This window comes from Syngnathus typhle, linkage group LG18, assembly GCF_033458585.1.
Source record: "Syngnathus typhle isolate RoL2023-S1 ecotype Sweden linkage group LG18, RoL_Styp_1.0, whole genome shotgun sequence".
In the NCBI taxonomy this organism is placed as follows: domain Eukaryota; kingdom Metazoa; phylum Chordata; class Actinopteri; order Syngnathiformes; family Syngnathidae; genus Syngnathus; species Syngnathus typhle.
This window is the reverse complement of record NC_083755.1, coordinates 6,340,020-6,354,733: the sequence shown is the minus strand read 5'-3', so window position 1 is coordinate 6,354,733 and position 14,714 is coordinate 6,340,020. Positions and strand designations below refer to the sequence as shown.

The 14,714-nt window shown below is 45.6% G+C and overlaps 3 protein-coding genes across 4 annotated transcripts; 1 reads left to right on the top strand and 2 right to left on the bottom strand.

Moving 5' to 3' along the window:
* Nucleotides 1–32: 32 nt before the first annotated feature.
* Nucleotides 33–4,371, bottom strand: mmp25b (matrix metallopeptidase 25b). Of its 2 annotated transcripts, XM_061304706.1 has the most exons (11): nt 4,218–4,371; nt 4,045–4,127; nt 3,414–3,546; nt 3,207–3,351; nt 2,804–3,108; nt 2,559–2,741; nt 2,033–2,117; nt 1,854–1,936; nt 1,642–1,794; nt 1,262–1,555; nt 33–681 (listed from the first exon to the last, which is right to left on the bottom strand). In XM_061304706.1, the coding sequence occupies exons 2-11, from the start codon at nt 4,117–4,119 to the stop codon at nt 422–424; spliced, it is 1,716 nt and encodes a 571-aa protein (XP_061160690.1). In that variant the 5' UTR covers nt 4,120–4,127; nt 4,218–4,371; the 3' UTR covers nt 33–421. The 2 variants fall into 2 exon arrangements, with proteins under 2 accessions (XP_061160690.1, XP_061160691.1); XM_061304707.1 differs by lacking the exon at nt 4,045–4,127 and having other exon boundaries at nt 4,218–4,308.
* Nucleotides 4,372–4,731: 360 nt separating this feature from the next.
* pax10 (paired box 10) lies at nt 4,732–9,002 on the bottom strand. The gene is made up of 8 exons (XM_061304725.1): nt 8,902–9,002; nt 8,016–8,228; nt 7,731–7,952; nt 6,534–6,616; nt 6,310–6,466; nt 6,128–6,201; nt 5,885–6,017; nt 4,732–5,609 (listed from the first exon to the last, which is right to left on the bottom strand). Exons 2-8 carry the CDS (start codon nt 8,119–8,121, stop codon nt 5,509–5,511), a joined length of 876 nt encoding a protein of 291 aa, XP_061160709.1. The 5' UTR covers nt 8,122–8,228; nt 8,902–9,002; the 3' UTR covers nt 4,732–5,508.
* A 3,112-nt stretch (nt 9,003–12,114) lies between these two features.
* On the top strand, nt 12,115–14,622 carry zgc:92313 (uncharacterized protein LOC436869 homolog). Its single transcript, XM_061304722.1, has 6 exons — nt 12,115–12,493; nt 13,092–13,204; nt 13,383–13,459; nt 13,521–13,792; nt 13,895–14,046; nt 14,140–14,622. Exons 1-6 carry the CDS (start codon nt 12,448–12,450, stop codon nt 14,395–14,397), a joined length of 918 nt encoding a protein of 305 aa, XP_061160706.1. The 5' UTR covers nt 12,115–12,447; the 3' UTR covers nt 14,398–14,622.
* Nucleotides 14,623–14,714: the final 92 nt, after the last annotated feature.

The window sequence follows — 14,714 nt, the reverse complement described above, 5'->3', positions numbered from 1 at the left end:
TTTTTTTTATGAAAAATTCAGTCAACTCTAAATGGAAGGCAACAGTTGTTTAATGAGTTTCAGTCGACATTTAATCCCTGTTTCGTAAACCCAATACGGCGTTCCTTCTGGCTCGCCATTGGAGATATTGATCTAAGTTTCCACCCAACACGCAAGTGAATTCTTTTGTCAGATGTAACTGAAGATGCGACACAAAAAGACGTAATTTAAAACCTGTTCCGTTCCCGTTTAATAATAACAATTCACACTCGGGCTCACGTAACATTTGAAAACAAGAGCTGAACAATTGCTGCTGTCATAAAGATAATATTGCTTACATTTTGATTGACGCTGTCATAGAGGTCGCCAACAATGTTGTATATACAAAATATTTCATCGTACAAATCAGGGTGGATACATTGTTATGAAAGTCGAAAATAGTTTACATTGCGGTGATCCAAATTCCCCTACCGAGCAGTAAAACAGACACCAGGAGGTAATTGCTGGTTGGAGATGAAGCAGATCCCGTGAGGTCACAGCGACACCTGTTTGGCTTGTCGGGATTGGCCGGAGTGGAGGTCGGAGGGGTTACGGGACAACGCAGCCAGTCCACGGCGGTGGATTTGGGTTCCACGACGTCTTGATTCATGCCTCCGCTTTTGAGCACCCAATAGTGGTTGTCCTTAAAGAAATAGGCGTCCCCTGAGAAGAAACAGATGATTTATTTCTGCTTAATTAATGCTCCACAAATGAATGAGTGGGGCCATCTAAAATAAGATGTCAAACCTGAGGCCCCAGGGCCGGATCCGGCCCGCCACATTTTATGTGGCTGGCAAAGGCAACTCGTGTGTCAATGTTTCTTGTTAAAATACCAAAATTGTAAATTGTCTTTCCTTTTAATAATAGTGAGATTACTTTTGAAAATAAATTTGAAAATTGTTAAACTTATTTTTTCTCATTAATAGCCCCATGAGGGAAACTATAACTACGATGTGGCCCGCAACAAAAAATGGTCTAGAACATATTGTAGAAACAATTTGTCTTTGTTGAACTATCAACGTGTTCGTCTTCATTTTCGTCATACTATATGTTACGTGAGCTATGTCGTTATCAGTTGACGCCACACAACAGACAGTCAACGCACAATTTGTCGTGTTAGAGTTTCTTATCTCGCCATCGTCGGACGGAAAGTTCTGCTCACGTTTTCGCCATCGTGGCATCTGAGTGTACTTAAATTCCTCCACGCTGCGAACCACCGGTTTATCCAGATGTTTGTTGTTACCTTCTCCCCAGCTGATGATGTCATCCATGTAGGAAGGAACTCCGGTCCACAGGCTGTTGTCACGCGGATAGCCCGACTCCGGCTGCCGGGTCGCCTGCTGGTCTTTCTGACTCTCGTCGAATCTCCAGAACTCGCCTTGGCTGAACAGGTAGGTCTTGCCGTTATGGGCCCAGATGAACGCGGCATCCACTCTGTCCACTAACGTGCCGCTCTTGCGTTTCATCCCCCATTCAGAGAGCGGGCGAGGATAGCCGCTCATGGCCACCGTGTCTTTGAAGACCCAGTACTGAGATCCTGTTTGAGAGTGGAGCGACCCGATTCAAAATGGCGGCTATTTATATTTGCTGGCCTTAGAGTCCACTTAATCTTAACCTTCTCACCGATAAAGAAGATGATACAATTGTCGCTCTTTCGCTCGTACACGGCGTCAATCTTATTTGTCCCCGGTGGGAGTCCGATCCAAAAGTTTTTGATCTGAGCCGGATTAAGGGACACCAATGAGCCGTCTCGCGTGGTCCTCCAGAAATTAGCACCTATTGTCAGACGTGAGCGTCACATGCGGGCATTTTTTTGGAATTTGGTTTATCTTTACCTTTAAAGAAGAAGACCTCGCCTCTGATGTTGGCCACTGCGTCGAATCCCCCGTGACAACGGTTGTGGACGGTAGGGTCGGACCTGAGACAGCAGAAAAGTTGCATTGGGAGTAGTTTGCAAGACGTCCACAAGAGGTCGCAATCAGAAACAAATATCAGTAGCTGTAATTTAACTCACGGCCTTGTCGGTCTAGTCGGAGGTGGGTTGGGCAAACGAGGGAGGTTGGGGTCGACGCCTCCTGGTCGTTCCCCCTCCTTGCTGCCTGTAGAAGAGCAAAAGTTGGTCAACGTGTTGTAACACAGGATACAAACACCTTGTCATTTCAAAAGTAACGTGTCGGCGGTTTTTATAATAGAAACGGAAACCAATTTATTACAATCTGGTTGGTGAAGAGACCTACTTGGCAGTGAGTCATTATGAAGAGAATCAGATATAACACATGATCACTTGTGGTCACAAAACAACGAGTCAGCACTATTCTATATTTTGCAAAACAATTCACAGACACAAAGAGGAACTTATGTATGTACGCTAAATGCTGAAACGGTAAAAATGAGCACCTGCAACACCTGAGGCAGAACCCGAGCATGTCTAGACCGGGCCCCCTCATCATCTGATGAGTCACGGGGATTAACTAGAGACCACCATTGGCGAATCAAAGAAAAGTCAGAAGAGGGATTTTTTTTTTTTAAGTCTGACTAACCATAAAGCTGCTGAATGGCCAGTTTGTCATCCAAGGCCAGCTGGTAGTGGATGATGTCTCCTACGGGACCCTGGTAATACGGCCTCATAATGGAGGGGTCCGAGGAGGAATGCGAAAGACCCAGTGCGTGGCCAAACTCGTGTACCGCCACCGTGAACAAGTCGGTAGTGCTGTCGCTGTTCCCTGAAAGCGCAAATGGTCGAATTTCGACAACCGATATATAAATTGCACGAAAGTTGCTGTACCTCCATAGCTCCATCTTTCATGGTCATCAAAATGCGTGTCACCGGACACCTCGTCTCTACCGGGGAAGAAGGCGTGGGCTAAGGTGCCCCCTTGCCCGTCAAAGGGATACCCGTCATCGTGCAGTAAGCTGTTGAAGGACACTCTGATGTCACCGCCGCTCGGCGGGTTTCCGCCGCCGCCCGGCAGCTGGCGGAATGTCAAAGGGGTGGCGTCGCTCCAAGCTTTGAAGGCGTGGCTCAGGATGCCTTCCACCAAATTTGAGGGCAGGCCCGGGGAGAGGGTGGGCGACGGGTAGTTGTGGATGCTGCAAAGGAAGACACTCGCTTGAGATTTGGGGCAACTTGGGCGGTGCCCCGACTGATTCAGCAGATGGCGCTGTGGTCATTCAATTTGAAAACACACCTCCATGTAAGATCGCTCTTGTGCCACTTCAAACCTGACAGCGCATATCTTCTCCTCCTCCTTCTCTTCTTCAACATGTCCTCGCTCCCGACAATATCGGGAAGGGAGCATCGTGGTGTCGACATGAGCTTCAGCGTTTCATCATCTACAGGTTGGAAAGAGATCTTAGCACTGGCTTAGTATTTTTCACTTAATCTCCTTGTCTACCTAGCACGCCGGTTTCCCGCACGCCGCCGAATCTTTGCATGACCCGTATGGCCTTCTCGATGCCCTCCTTGGACTGCAGCTTACTCGTCCGGGGGTCTGGCGGAGGGAGGTAGCCGTACCTGCTCAACCAATCCTGCAAAACAAAGATAAAGAGGAACTGAAGTCATGTGCGGTTTCCTCCTAACATGATTACCACAGCAAAAATATCGCTATATGGAAAAACAACAATATGTTTGATTTCACTTCCTTTCTCTCACGTGATTGCATGACGTTATGAATTTATTCATTAATATTGGATGCTTGTGAGTGAGTTGCGTAATGTTACGCCTTCGACTATAAGTGATTCGAGGAGCGAAATAAACACATCGCTGTGATGTGTTCATAAATTTGTGTCAAAACAGGAAAGATCTCTTCGAAGTGATTTTGAAACAAGAACTTCCCTTCCCCGTGCGGCGCCACCACCAGCGTACAGTTGTAAGGAAACCACCGACCACAGTTCTTTCAAATGACCTTTTTTTTTTTTGTCATAGAAATATTTTTAGGGGTGTAAAATGGCAGAATTTGATTGACACGACACATGAGTTTGTTAAAAAATGAGCAGCTTTGCACCCAAAATAGAATTGACACTCACCACTGCTCGGCTGTACTGCTCGGGCATCGCTGATGTACACGCAGCCAAAGTCAAAAGCATCCAAAGCAGTTCCATCGTAGTAGCTGCAGTACAAATTATTTCCTTTTTTTTTTTTTTTGGAAACCTTTTGGTTGCTCCCCCGAATAGCCCACAAGACAGACAACAAAGCTTACCGTTTGGTTTCTTCTGAAGATTCAGTCTGCTCTCTTGAGACTAGGATGGGCTTGATCAATAAAGCATCCCTCTCACTCTCTCACTCTCTCTCTCTGACTCAAATTTGTATGGGCTGGGACGGCCCACTCCACAACCACAACCCACCCCACCCATGAGTGCATCCTTCAAGATGTTACTTCTGTTCTTGAAAAATACAATGACACTTTTCTTGTGTCTCCCCTTAAAATGAGCACAACTTTATCAACTTTATATCTTAGACGCTCTTTGGCCGAGGCAAATTGCTGATGCTGCATTAAGTGGAATGCCCCATTACTGTACATTAGCATACGCGGTGTTAGCTTTCTCATCCCCCCCCCCCTGACTTCCTCCTCATCTTTAATTCCTCTTCATCCTCAGGGGGGCTTGTGTGAGTCATGCACGCCATTAGCACACAATCCTATCCCGTCTCGCTAATGGTACGCCGATTTCCGTCATATATATCCGAACCCCGTCAATGAAGAGCGTAGAACCGGCATGGATGACGCACAGTTTTATTTTCATTAAAGGGATCCAAGGCCTTCACAAAAAAGGGTTGGCATCTAAACAGCACTAACACAACACACACAGCAAACAGAAACGACACCGAGGACCCGTGAAGTGAAAAGACAAATAAATAAGATTGCAAAGACAATTGGGGCGTCAGATGCTCTGGCAGTCACAACATTTCCCGATGTGGCTGATTGTCTCGTGGTTACGTTTGGTCATGCACAGTTTCTAATGTTGCCATCGTGATGTTGCGGTATCATTTCACAGTATTTCCTCTCTGCCTTGCTTTGATTGTCAACCTGAAGTACATGCAGGCAGTTTGATTGTCAGCAGCTTCCGGAAGCTTCTCTAGTGATATAAAACTTTTTCTTCATTCACCTGATTATTTTTTGGTATAGAAATCCCTGTCACATCTGCATGTTTAACCATATTTTGAAGGAATTAGCATAAAATGCTACATTCTTTCCCCTTCCAATAACATCTGACAAAAGATCATACACGGTTGTATGTACAGAAACACGCAGTCTGAGCAAAATGTTAAAATGGAGCCTTTGTTTTTGTTTTCTCAATTAACCTGAAGCCAAATGAGGAACTGTGATTGTCCTTCACGATACACTACGGAAATAAGCAGTAGAGTATCGTCAAGTGTCACCAAAGCTGCTCTTCAATACGTTTGTAAACATTTGTATCAGGTTCTTCGGCTTGTTTTGGAAAGCTCAGTCCTCTGATATCCCTTGTTTTTATTCTGTCTTCTTTTGTGCCGGTTCACTGTAGTCTAGCCCAGTACTGGCCCAGGTTCTGGCTCATGCCCTGCGGCTCGTTTCCTGGAACCTGCACCGGCACCGAGACGCCGGGTGATATGAGGCCTGGTGAGAAAAGCAGGAACGACGTCAATGTGTGTGTCTGTCTCCACCGATGACTAATAGAGACAAGCCAGAAGACAACTGAACACCTGTTTAAGCCCTTTGGCCACCAGGGGGCCACCAAGAACGACTGAACTTTTGCTTAGGTTGTAATTCTTTTGTCTACCACTAGAGGAAGCCAAAGAACTGCTGTACTGATGAGTTTCTCTTCAGTATATACACGGCTAATATATTATGACACAAAATTTAAATCTTGCCAATGAATCAAAAGCACTCACCGGTATTGGAGTTGGCCGAGGGCGCGGTCTGCAGGTGAGGGGAGGTGTATGTTGAGGAGTCGAAGCTCCGCGGGGCAGACGGAGACGGCGGCAACATGCAAGAGTACGACGAGGCCGACTGCGGAGGGATGGACTGACGAGAGGCAGAGGAAAGACACAATCGTTGTCTCCATCCATCTTTCCATAAGTGTTGGATGATGTCATGCTTTGTAAAAAAATGCTGACGCAGGACTAAGAGCTAACCTGGACTCCGGATGAGAAGACTGACAGCGAGCTGTAGCTGGGTAGCGACGAGTCAGCCTGACTCAACATGGACCCTGCAGGAAAAGAGCCAATGAATGACACACACATGTGGGGGGGGGCTTTCGCCCAGGTGCCATTCAAGCTAGAACCGCACCTGGCTGTACTTACGCAACAAAGCTTACCCGAACTGTTGCCGTGCTGCTGATGGTAGACGGACGTGTTGAAGGAAGTGGTCAGGGGGGCTTGACTCTGCGAACAGGAAGTCACCCCTCCGGATCTCCTTTGGTTGCGCAACTTCTCCTCTCGCCTCCACTTGGCTCTTCGGTTGGAGAACCACACCTTGGTCGGGATTAACGGCTTTCATTAATTAAAGTTCAAGAAGGTGATAATGGTAAAGTTTGGTCACCTGTATCCTGGCCTCTGGTAAATCGATCTTATTGGCCAGTCTCTCCCTCGCAAAGACGTCGGGGTAATGCGTCCTTTCAAACTCTGTGGAGGAAATAAAGGTCGGCAGATGTTTCTAAAAATAAATCCATTTGTTATGAAATTCGAATCACTCGACATTCATCCGCACTGCATGTTTTTCAATTCCCCGCGTCGTATCGGTGTTGACTAATTCAACTTTCCGTGGGAAATACAAATCAAGGAGGCTGAGAGATGTATCCTTACAACCATTTTTGAAATATTTATCTGTTGCACTTTATATGAATTATTGATAGTGATGGAACACGCCGAAAGTTCAAATGAAAGGATTCACGTTGAGAAGCTGCCTAAGCATTTTTATTTCAAAGTAGGCCGACTCGGCAATCCCAGCAGGTTTGAGTTTGGTCGTCAACTTTTATTCGGCATGGTCCCAAATACGATATTTTAAAAAAAAGCAATCCTCATATCAAACATATTAGAAATGTATTCCGAATTGACAAATCCAAATGAATTCCTAAAAATGAGGTCAACACATTTAACACGTCCAAGACCTGACGAATTCAACCTGTCTGGCAAATTGCTCTAATTGGCTGCCTTCTAATTGGCGTCTGTGTCAACACATGATTGTTATTGTGCCTCGGCCGTGCGCTGAGGTCGGTGTACCTCATTAATGTCATTTGCACGGAGTTGACCACAGTCATGCACTTCCGCTTGGCTGAGCGGTGGACATTGCGTCCTTATTTCGCTCAAGGGCCCGCCGCAGCCAAATCCAGTCAAGGGTGCCATTGTGATGCCTCCGTGTGTGTGTGTGTGTGTGTGTGTGTGTGCGAAGCAGACTTATCTTACTGCATAATGCATGCTCAGTAACGATGCATTATCAAAACTCGGCTATTTATGCAGCCAGAGGGCCTTTTTAGGGGGGATATAGTTGTGGTCTTAATTTGATGTCATCATCTGTGTGTCGCAATCGAGGCCGAAATGACAGTAAACAACACGACATGGACGCTTTATTAGGTACGCCTCTACTATCTAATAACATGACATTTATGGGGGCTCCTCTGTAAATAAAATGTTATATATTTTGATGCTAAGTCTACCCCAATAAGAGCTGACAGAACAAATTGTAAGTCAGCAGTCAGCGTTCTGTCACGTGATTGGCCGGCTGATTTGCGCGCCTGACCTTTTTCCAGCGCCTCGATCTGCTCCTGCGTGAAGCTTGTGCGGTTCCTCTGCAGCTTCCTCTTGAGCTGCAGCCTCAGCTGAGACTCCTCGCCTTCGTCCCTATCCACCGGCACGCCTCCCCCTCGGCCCGAGCCTCCACCTCCTCCGCCTCCCCCTCCTCCGACGACCACCGCGTCTCTCCCCATGCCGCCCTCCGCGTCCAGCAGGCAGCCCTCGGACACTGAGGGGTGAGGTGAGAGTCACGCAAAGTCCAGAAGATCTTTTTTTTTTTCCAAACGCTCACCTGTGTTGTGTTGAGTCTGCACACCGGTAGGGTCATGGTACCAGTTGTTAGGCCCGCTCCAGTTGGAACCACTCTGCAGGTTCAGCATGGTTAACTTCTCATACATACTCCGAGCAGCATGAAGAGCAAGGCGGCAGTCGTGCGTGCTCGCCCCTGTTTACTGTCACTTTGGGCTCCTGGCGCCGTCTTTCGATCCTCCACCTCTTGGTCCTCCTGAGGGAAGGAGTGAGGAAGGAAGGAGGAGGAGGCAAAGAAGGAGGGGTTGATATCGCATGAGTTCACACATGGCCGGCATTGTGGCGAATTAGCCTCATGATGACAGACAGAAATGGAGTTAGTTACGTGCCGCCTGTCGTCGTGTGTGTGTGTGTGCGCGTGTGTGTGTTATACATTGGAATGCACGTATACCTTTGGGAGCCCGGCTACATTAGAAGCCACTCTGAGGGTCGGGACATTTATTATGCTACTCGCTTTTAGCTTTGCTGATAACGTCGAGCATGTAGGCGCACACACGTATATGGGAAGATGCTGAATTAGGATGCTGACACACACGGCACAAAAAAGGGAAGTTTAACAATTTATGCCGGAATGGTTTAGTACGGAATTATTCGACCATAACTCCCGCTGTAATTGCTAACAGCTAAAAAGTCGACACTCGGATCTTATCGTCCAAATTCCGTCCTCGGACCATATTCTTCATCCTCATTTCTCTCTCTTCGTATTTTTTCCTTCTTTTTCAGGAGGCTTGCGCAAGAAAGTGCAACTGACTTTCCAGCGACAGGTCACAGGTCAGCCGCCCCGACGGCGAGCCCCTTGGAAAACCGCCGTTCTCCCGACGGCAGCGATATGGAATGAAGCAAGAAAAAAAAAGTCAACTTCAACTTACAGAATGTCAAGGTGCGTCGACGGCGGGGGTCCCGCGTACCTCGATTCCCCCTGTTCACCCCTCGTCCCTCGCTCTCCAGCTTTGTTGACAATACCCTGCGCGTAAAGGCGACTGTGGAGGAGAGAGATGGAGGGAGCGACAGAGAGAAAGAGGTGGTGGGGGCGGTGGGGGGGGGGGGGGGAAACGCGTCTGCGGGCCCTCTTGTCCTCGCAGCGGTGGCGAGAGAGAGAGAGAGAGAGAGAGAGAGAGAGAGAGGAGGGGAAGGGAGGCAGAGGGCCACCGAGGGGTGACAAAGTGAGTCAACATCAGTGTCAAGTTTGAACTTAATGCCAGGGAGAGGAGGAGGGGAGGCGCACACATACAGAGTCCAGCATGAGGCGCACATAATGGAGAGATGGAGACCATGAGAGAAATAAAACACACCAAGGAATTCCAATCTGAAGATAAAAAAAATGATTATTGACTGAAGAGATCGTTTTTATTTTTGACATGCAGGCCGGTGATCGTTTTTGAAACCATCTGACTAATGCCAATGGAATATTTTGATAAATTCACCCAAAAAAGCGGCTTGTTCAAGTCGAATCAAATCGTTCTGTAAATTATTTGTAAAATTAATGAATTTCAAAATAAAAACAAACATATTCTGTATGTTTGGGCCTTGTTGTTGCGGAGTGCCTGGTGTCACCTAATCCGAATAATAATAATAATAATAATAATAAATTATATTTATAACGCACTTTATATTCGGAGGAATCTCAAAGTGCTAATAACCTAAGCTGACACGAAAAAAGAACGGTATTAAAAAAGTTGACTGAAAAACATCTGTTTAAAAAAAAAAGCAGCCATTTTGAGGCCTAGTGTGCAAGCTTTTTTATCAAACAAAGAAACGGTGGAAGCCAAAAAGCGACGTTGTCACTCCATAATTCTCTTTTGAAATCAAACAAAAACCTTTTACCATGATATTACTTCAAACACATGCACGCAAACACAAACGTGACACGAGGTGCAACGAATGACGCAGGTATGACGGCATGATTGCGGCAGGAAGCGTGCTTTAAATATATCTCTTTGCTGGAAGATGGAGGCAGAAGCTGGAGATGGAGGGAGCCAAGAGGAAGTATGTGACTTTGGGGTGGGTGCAGGGGCTCGGCGATGGGGAGGGTGTGCCAGCTTGTTTTATTTCCGGTTGACAAGACTTTGCGCTCCCTTTCTCTCTGTCGCTCCCTCTCTCGTTCATACTCGCCTATTCTTTCGCCGCCTCCACCGCCCCCAATCGCTGCTCTCTTCCACCTCTTTCTCAATGACTTACTTAAACCACTCTTAAATTATATTGCAAGTGCCTCTGTTAAATTATAGAAACAAATAATAAGGTCCAACATTGTACAGAAAAAGAAAAATAGACCCATTGAACTGTTATTCCCCTGCCACTTGACTTTTCCATAAAGGGAATATACCTGCAGAATAATTAGGCCTATGGGATGGGTTAGTATAAATTGTACCTTAAGGTTTTCTGTGCTCAATTTTTAATTATATAATTATTGTTAGCCCACTTGGCAGAGCTAGGATTATTTTTCAAAACAAAAAAATATCGAAAACAAAATCTTCAATTACAGGAGATGGGTAGAAATGTGGCAAGATTTCCAAAAATATTGTAAAATACCCAAAAAGTCAATTAACTGGCCTCGGACCTGACATATTTCAGGGGGGGCAGTGCCCTTGCGCCTCCCCCCCTCTCGTTCTGCCACTGCGTTGGCCTTACAGCATAAATGTCCAATGTGTTGGCATGTCAACAACAAAAATACAAACGTGCTTGTTAATAATATTGTATAATTTCCTTTATATCAAGAAATGTGTGTGTGACATAAAGTAATATTGGACTGGTGTGGAGATTTAAGCCAAAGTTTTTCGCGGCAGTTGGATCAATAAAAAGTACAGAGTGGTTGAATAGCCCAACACTCTTTCTAAAATCATCGCTGCATCCTATTGTGTTCCAGTTGTTGGAATGTGGCCTAACCTATGTGATCCCTATGTGCTGAGTGCAATAATGTGTGAGCGTGTGAGTGTGTGTGACGGCGCGTGCTTCGCTGCAAAGATTCATGTAGCTCCGGGACATGCTTTTTTTTTTTTTTTTTTTTTTTTTTTTAGTGCATCTTGTTAGTTCATTCCTGTCACCTCTCTCTCTCTCTCTCCCCCCTCACCATCCCTTGCTTTTTCGGCACCGGAGGGGGGATGCAGAAAGGGAGGGGGGCGGACGCGAGGAGGGGAGGGCAATGTGTGCGTGTGGAGGCAGTCGCCATGGTTACGATGCCATGACAAATATTCATCAAGACGTTAAAATAAAAACAAACGGGAGTGCATTATAATTGCGCTTACTGACTGGCTGGCCCCTGAAATGCATTACATACATAATGAGGAATAGGTTGGACGAGCATGCACGTCAAGGCTCCAACAGCTCACCTGTGGCCACGTGGCACGCTAATTCCAACTTGTTGTGTTATTTACCTGTTTATGGAATTCCCTATGAGCTTTTCCTTTGGTCCCCCCTCCCACCATCCCACCCACCTCCATCTCTTGCTCTTCCGCTACTGTTGTGTAGCCGCAGGCCACAGTGTGATGTGTCCTCCCCCTGTCCCTCCCTCCCTCTCCCTCTCTCTCTGTCCCTGTCACCTTCAATTGCTCTGTGAAACTAGACACACTGCCTGAGGGCCTGGAGAGCCAGCAAGCGAGGGAGCGGGCCAGGAGAGCAAAAGAGAGAAAGAGAGAGAGAGACAGACAGCTTTAAAGATAGACAGAAGAAATAAGCATTCTGTGTCATGTGAATAAATGAAGTGACCCACAGACAAATGTGGAGCAAAATTGTTAATATGTTGTTTTTCTTTGACCAAAGCCCACCTTGACAGATTTAGGATGCAATAGTTGGAGAATTACTAGCAGAATACTAGTTGTAATGTCACTAAAAACATTGGAGGGTTTTTCTTAGTTGCAACCATAATGACAGGTTAGCCACCCATTTCTAAATCCGAAATGTGATTAAGAATACTGATTCATTTTGTCAAACGACCTTTTTTTCTATTTATCACAGTTTATTATTATTATTATTATTATTATTATTATTATTATTATTATTATTATTATTATTATTATTATTATTATTTTGGACTCTGCGACTTCCGGTTACATTCCTCAAATGCCATTGGCTCAGGTGGGCTCTCATTCTGCTTTTTTATTGGTCCGTAGCTCACAGGTATCCATTAGCCGCTAACACTGTTTAGTTAGGAATGTGGCCGAAACCGCTTCACTTTGAACCCGTTACTCGAGTTTACTACGCTAGGAGACAAAGCAAACAAAACCGGAGCTTATCATTTATCCTGGATTTATCCTTCAAACAAATGACATCAATTTCTTGTTGAACAGTAACCAAGGTGGGGAAGGTCGTCGTGCTCGAACGCCATTTGCCACGGATTTGAAGTACTTTCGACGCCTGTGTTGTTTGAATTTTGGTTTTTGTGAGCTTCACTACAATTTGAGACAGAAAACACGGGGAAAATGTCACTAAAGCTTCAGTTTATTGCAGCTTTTTTGGGCGTAACAGGTGAGTACACGTCTTCGTCGCCATGTCGTCTGTGTACCACTCCCATGAATGTCCCCCGTCAAAAACAACAAACAAACACGTAGCATTTTTTAACCAAATGGAATAACCAATATATTATTGTATGTTGCATGAAATGTTAATTTCATCAAATAAGAAGTAAATCTAACAGCATTATTATTACTATTATTATTATCCTGTCATGAATTTACACATCTTCGTCTGTGTACTACTCCCATGAATGTCCCCGTCCAAAACAACAAACGTCGCATTTTTTTTTTTTTTAAACAAATGGAATAACCAATATATTATTGTATGTTGGGTGAAGTGGAAAATAGTTTTTAATTTCATCAAAAAACAAGTAAATCTAACAGCGTTATTATTACTTGTCCTGTCGTGAATTTATGTTCTAAAGTTTTGTTGAGTCACCATTTCAAAAACAAGATCCTAAAATATATGAGGTAATGTGTCGCCACTGACGTCTCTACAATAAAATTATATTGTTTTATTACATTCTGAAGGAGTATATCTATCTGTGTCATCAAATACTTTTACAGGGAGGACAACGTTTATCTTTTTTTTCCCCTCATCCATCTTGTAGGGTTTTTCGTTTCATATGCACAAGATTGTGGGAAACCGACGCTGCAGGACAACAGAATTGTGGGAGGGACGGCCGCTTCAGATGGGGCGTGGCCCTGGCAGGTGTCTATACAGGTGGGGTCCCTGTCGACTAGCCACTTCCACCCTCTCTTATCTATTTTATTTCCAAGCGGTGTTTAAGTGTCTTGCTTATCAAGCTTGACCTGAGGAGAGAGGGATCCGCTTGTGATGCTGAGCTGACTCACTGTGTGTGTGTGTGTTGAGTTCTTACTATTTCCTCTTTGGCCTCCAGAAAGATAATACTCATGTCTGCGGAGGCTCCATTATCACGCAGAACTGGATCCTATCAGCAGCTCACTGTTTCCCAAAGTAAGAACACACATTTATCCATCCAATTTAGCATTCTAACATATTGTTCTTCTCCTGTCAGTCCATCCGACGTGAGCCCGTACACCATCTACGCCGGCTGGTACTACCTGAACAATTTCAACCCGCACCAGTCGGTACGCCGCATCCGCTCCGTGGTGATCCCATCGGGATATGTGGAGCCTCACGATGGTAAGGATGTAGCGCTGGTGCGCCTCTCAAGCCCCCTGACTTGGTCGGATTGGATCCGTCCCGTTTGCCTACCTACCTCCGGCACCCTTTTCCCGGGCGGCATGCGGTGCTATGTCACCGGCTGGGGAGACATCCGTGATAGCGGTAAGGCCCGCCTAATTATTATTATTATTATTATTTTTTTTAAAAGCATTTTGCAACACAAGGAAGATATTTTAATCGTTCCACATCTGCCTTTGTGCTCAGTCCCGCTGCCGGGGTCGGGGCCTCTGCAGGAGGTTCAGGTGCCAATCATCTCGCAGGGTACCTGTCGTGCGATGTACCAAACTGAGAAGGTGGACATCTTGTATGACATGATCTGCGCTGGCTTCCAGGAAGGTGGCAAGGACTCCTGCCAGGTACTGTTGGATGAGCTCTGTAGTTCGGATTTCAGGCTGTAAACTTAGCTAGTCTGCATTTATTTTAACTCTCACCTCTCTCTTTCCCATCAGGGCGACTCCGGAGGCCCTCTCGTCTGCCAGATGGTAAACGGGACCTGGGTACAAGCCGGCGTGGTGAGTTTTGGGCTGGGCTGCGCCCAGGCCAACCAGCCAGGTGTGTACGCCAGGCTCACCAGCTACTCCAATTTCATCAGCAACAACATACCAGAGGTCAGACTGTACGGCCAAGCTCATCGGCACCGGTCCGACGGGGCCGTGACTGTGTTGCTCGGCTTTTTATCCGCCATGCTGGTACTGTGTTGGTTTTGAGTACACTTGTGATAAATATGATTTTTGGAAAAGTAAAAACCGGTCCAAATGAAGAAATTCCCTTTACTCATGTGATCATATATGTGCATCAAGAAATGAAATATAATTTTTAAAGTTCGTAGTAGTTGTGATAGCAAATGTTTTTGATATGTTTGTACTTGAAATGGTGACTGAGCTGTGTTAATTTTGGATTGGTAATAAATCTGATTTATGGGCTAGAAACAAGCACTTTTTCAAATAATCTGATTTAAAAAACAAAAAAACAAACGTAACCCACACATTTCAATTAGTTTTGTCTCAGAAGATAAGACTGCATG